Source organism: Anopheles darlingi, chromosome 2 (assembly GCF_943734745.1).
Source record: "Anopheles darlingi chromosome 2, idAnoDarlMG_H_01, whole genome shotgun sequence".
NCBI lineage: Eukaryota > Metazoa > Arthropoda > Insecta > Diptera > Culicidae > Anopheles > Anopheles darlingi.
Genome location: NC_064874.1, coordinates 92,911,902 through 92,914,401, shown reverse-complemented (window position 1 = coordinate 92,914,401; position 2,500 = coordinate 92,911,902). Strand labels below are relative to the sequence as shown.

The 2,500-nt window shown below is 40.8% G+C and overlaps 1 protein-coding gene across 4 annotated transcripts in view; it reads right to left on the bottom strand.

Annotated features, from left to right (window-relative positions):
• Window positions 1-2,500, bottom strand: part of LOC125959891 (protein split ends) — a 67,820-nt gene that overhangs the window by 26,200 nt on the left and 39,120 nt on the right. For 3 of the 4 annotated variants that reach the window (XM_049692880.1, XM_049692882.1, XM_049692881.1), the window contains one exon: window positions 1-773. This exon is cut by the window's left edge and continues 370 nt beyond it. The exons of the other annotated variant lie outside the window; for it this stretch is intronic. In XM_049692880.1, coding sequence (XP_049548837.1) covers window positions 1-773 — 773 coding nt within the window. The remainder of the gene's footprint in view (window positions 774-2,500) is intronic. 4 annotated transcript variants of the gene reach the window in all.

Genomic DNA, 2,500 nt, shown 5'->3' with positions numbered 1-2,500 from the left:
TTCTTGCGTACGTTTTTGATGATGTGACATCATCATCGGCCACACCGATCATGCTTCCAAGCCTATCTTTATCCATACTAAAGGTATACAATCTATCATCACATTTCGTTCGCTCAAAGCCTCTGGTGGCGGTCTTCTTGCGACTGACTATGGCATCCGCTTCCGTTATGCGGCGTTTCTCTTGCGATCGATTATCTCTCGTGCTTAAAGAGAGATCAACCATAGAGGCGGTGTTTTCCGTGTTCTTCACATCCTCCACCATTTCATCCACTCCATTCTCATCACATTCCGATGATGGGGTTCGTTGGCGGTGTAATGAAGGTTCGTAGTACCGTGTCGTCAGGATGTGATCCGCAATCCTGTGTCGTGCCCGATGTGCTTTCGATGCTGACTTGATGTCCATGAACGCGATCGTGGCACAGACACCAACGGTACGCTGTCCATTACTGACGATCGTCGACGCGACATCGGGAATCGACGTTTCGCTGTTCGCGGATTCTCTGGCTGGACTGGCGCTGGCAAATTCGGCCACAGCGCTACCTGTAACACACGCTACACCAACTTCTCGAACAACTTTCGGTGCTCGTAAACCCGGCGAAGACGATGATGATGATGTTGCGATTACAAACTCATCGACAAGGGACGGTGGTGGTGTCAGGGAGCGCGCAGAAAACGACGATGGCGATGGCGGAACCGGATGGGGGTTGGTGGTAATGGTGTGATGGAACGCCGGGCTAGTAGTGATAACTTTAACACTCTGGACCCTGCCATATCTATTGTTAGAGAGAAATCAGACAGACAGAGAGAAAGAGAAATAGCGAGAAAGGGAGAAAAAAGAACGGAGAGAGAGAGAGAGAGAGAGAGAGAAAGAAAAAAAACAATATAAAATTTATACTGGATTAAGGAGCACATTTGCTCTTAAACTTAGGTAAGAATCAATCGATAACAAACAAAAACTACAGGAAACCATACAAAAACAAATACAGTTTATGAGGGATAAAGGGACAACGGATATGAACAAATTCTAACAATTGGTCAACTTTAAACAAGAACAACAACAAACGTAAAACAATCGTACAAAAGCTATTAAAACAATTAACTCAAATTCAAACAAAACCAAAACTAAATAAAAGCAAACAAACTAAAACAGAGAGGCAGTTGTGATCAGCTTGACGACTCCTGGCCATTTTTCAGCAATACCGAGAAATGAGGGATGCTCGATGGATTTAAAACTATTTTTATAAAGGAATGATGAAAGATATTCGAACCATGAATTTTTAGAAAATAACAAAGGCGTAAAACCACACACATACACACGGGCACAATAATACACAATTTTTCACACAGCAGTAATACACTCTAGGACGATTGGCTTTCTTTGAATGTATAAAATTGTAGAAGAATAAGATTGTGTTAACCAACGTATTGACCAAACACCACAAACCTAGCGGCAACACTTAAATGCCAAAAGAAATACACGTACACACACGTATATCATCCAGAGGTTGTCTGTACACTAGGGCACTCGCGATTTTTTTGTTTGTTTTTGGTTTCTAGAAATAAAAGCCACAACTGTGAGTATTTCCGACAAACAAGGGAAAACCGGGCCAAGTAGCATTCTCCCAACTAACTATTATTAACGATCAGCTACAATAGGAGATGTTAGTTATTTAGATTCTGTAATGTAATCGAGTTTCTCCTATAATACCCTAAGATACACCCTTCTTAGACGTAAGACGTAGAGTGCGTAGAAGGAATAGTATATTCTATCAAGCTACTCAGATACAATGTCCACACTAAGGGAAACATCTTTAATTATTACCAAACAACAGTGTTGCATTTCATAAAAAAAAGTATATGCAATACCTCCAATAGAGCTCTCAATGTTCCTGACTTTCCGTATCCGTACAGTCGTACTAATGATATTAAGGTTCTGGCGAATGTTTTGAAGTACTAATTGGTGTTTACGTCTAGATACCACCTGGTGTTGATTGCAGAAAGACGCAATCAGACGATTGCAAAACGAATCTCGTTAACATTATGCACAAGCCAACAGAGTTCTGTCGTCCGTCATAAGCAGGATATTTATATAGAAAAATGTACTGATCGATCGCGCCTCATGCATCGCAAAGGTGAATCACAAGGCGCCTCCATTGGTAAGATGCAGCACCTCGAGAGAGCTGACACTAGGCCGACTGGGGTGTTGTTTAAAGCGAATATCTCTCCAAACTGTAGGAAATTCTTCAATTCTGAGCAAGAATATACTAGTGTGAGTGCACAAATGAAGCAGTAATACCACCCCCATTACCAACACTAGAGAATGGCATAATATTACAACATTATCTATGTTTTAAAGCAATCTATTATTTATCCCGTCAACCACCTCTACTTCAGATGAGCAAAAGTGCATCAAAAGATTAAATGGAGACCTTTGTTGTTCAATGTAAGCTGTTTCATTTATCATTTTAACTCTTTTGCCTTAATACAAAAATAAAGACAT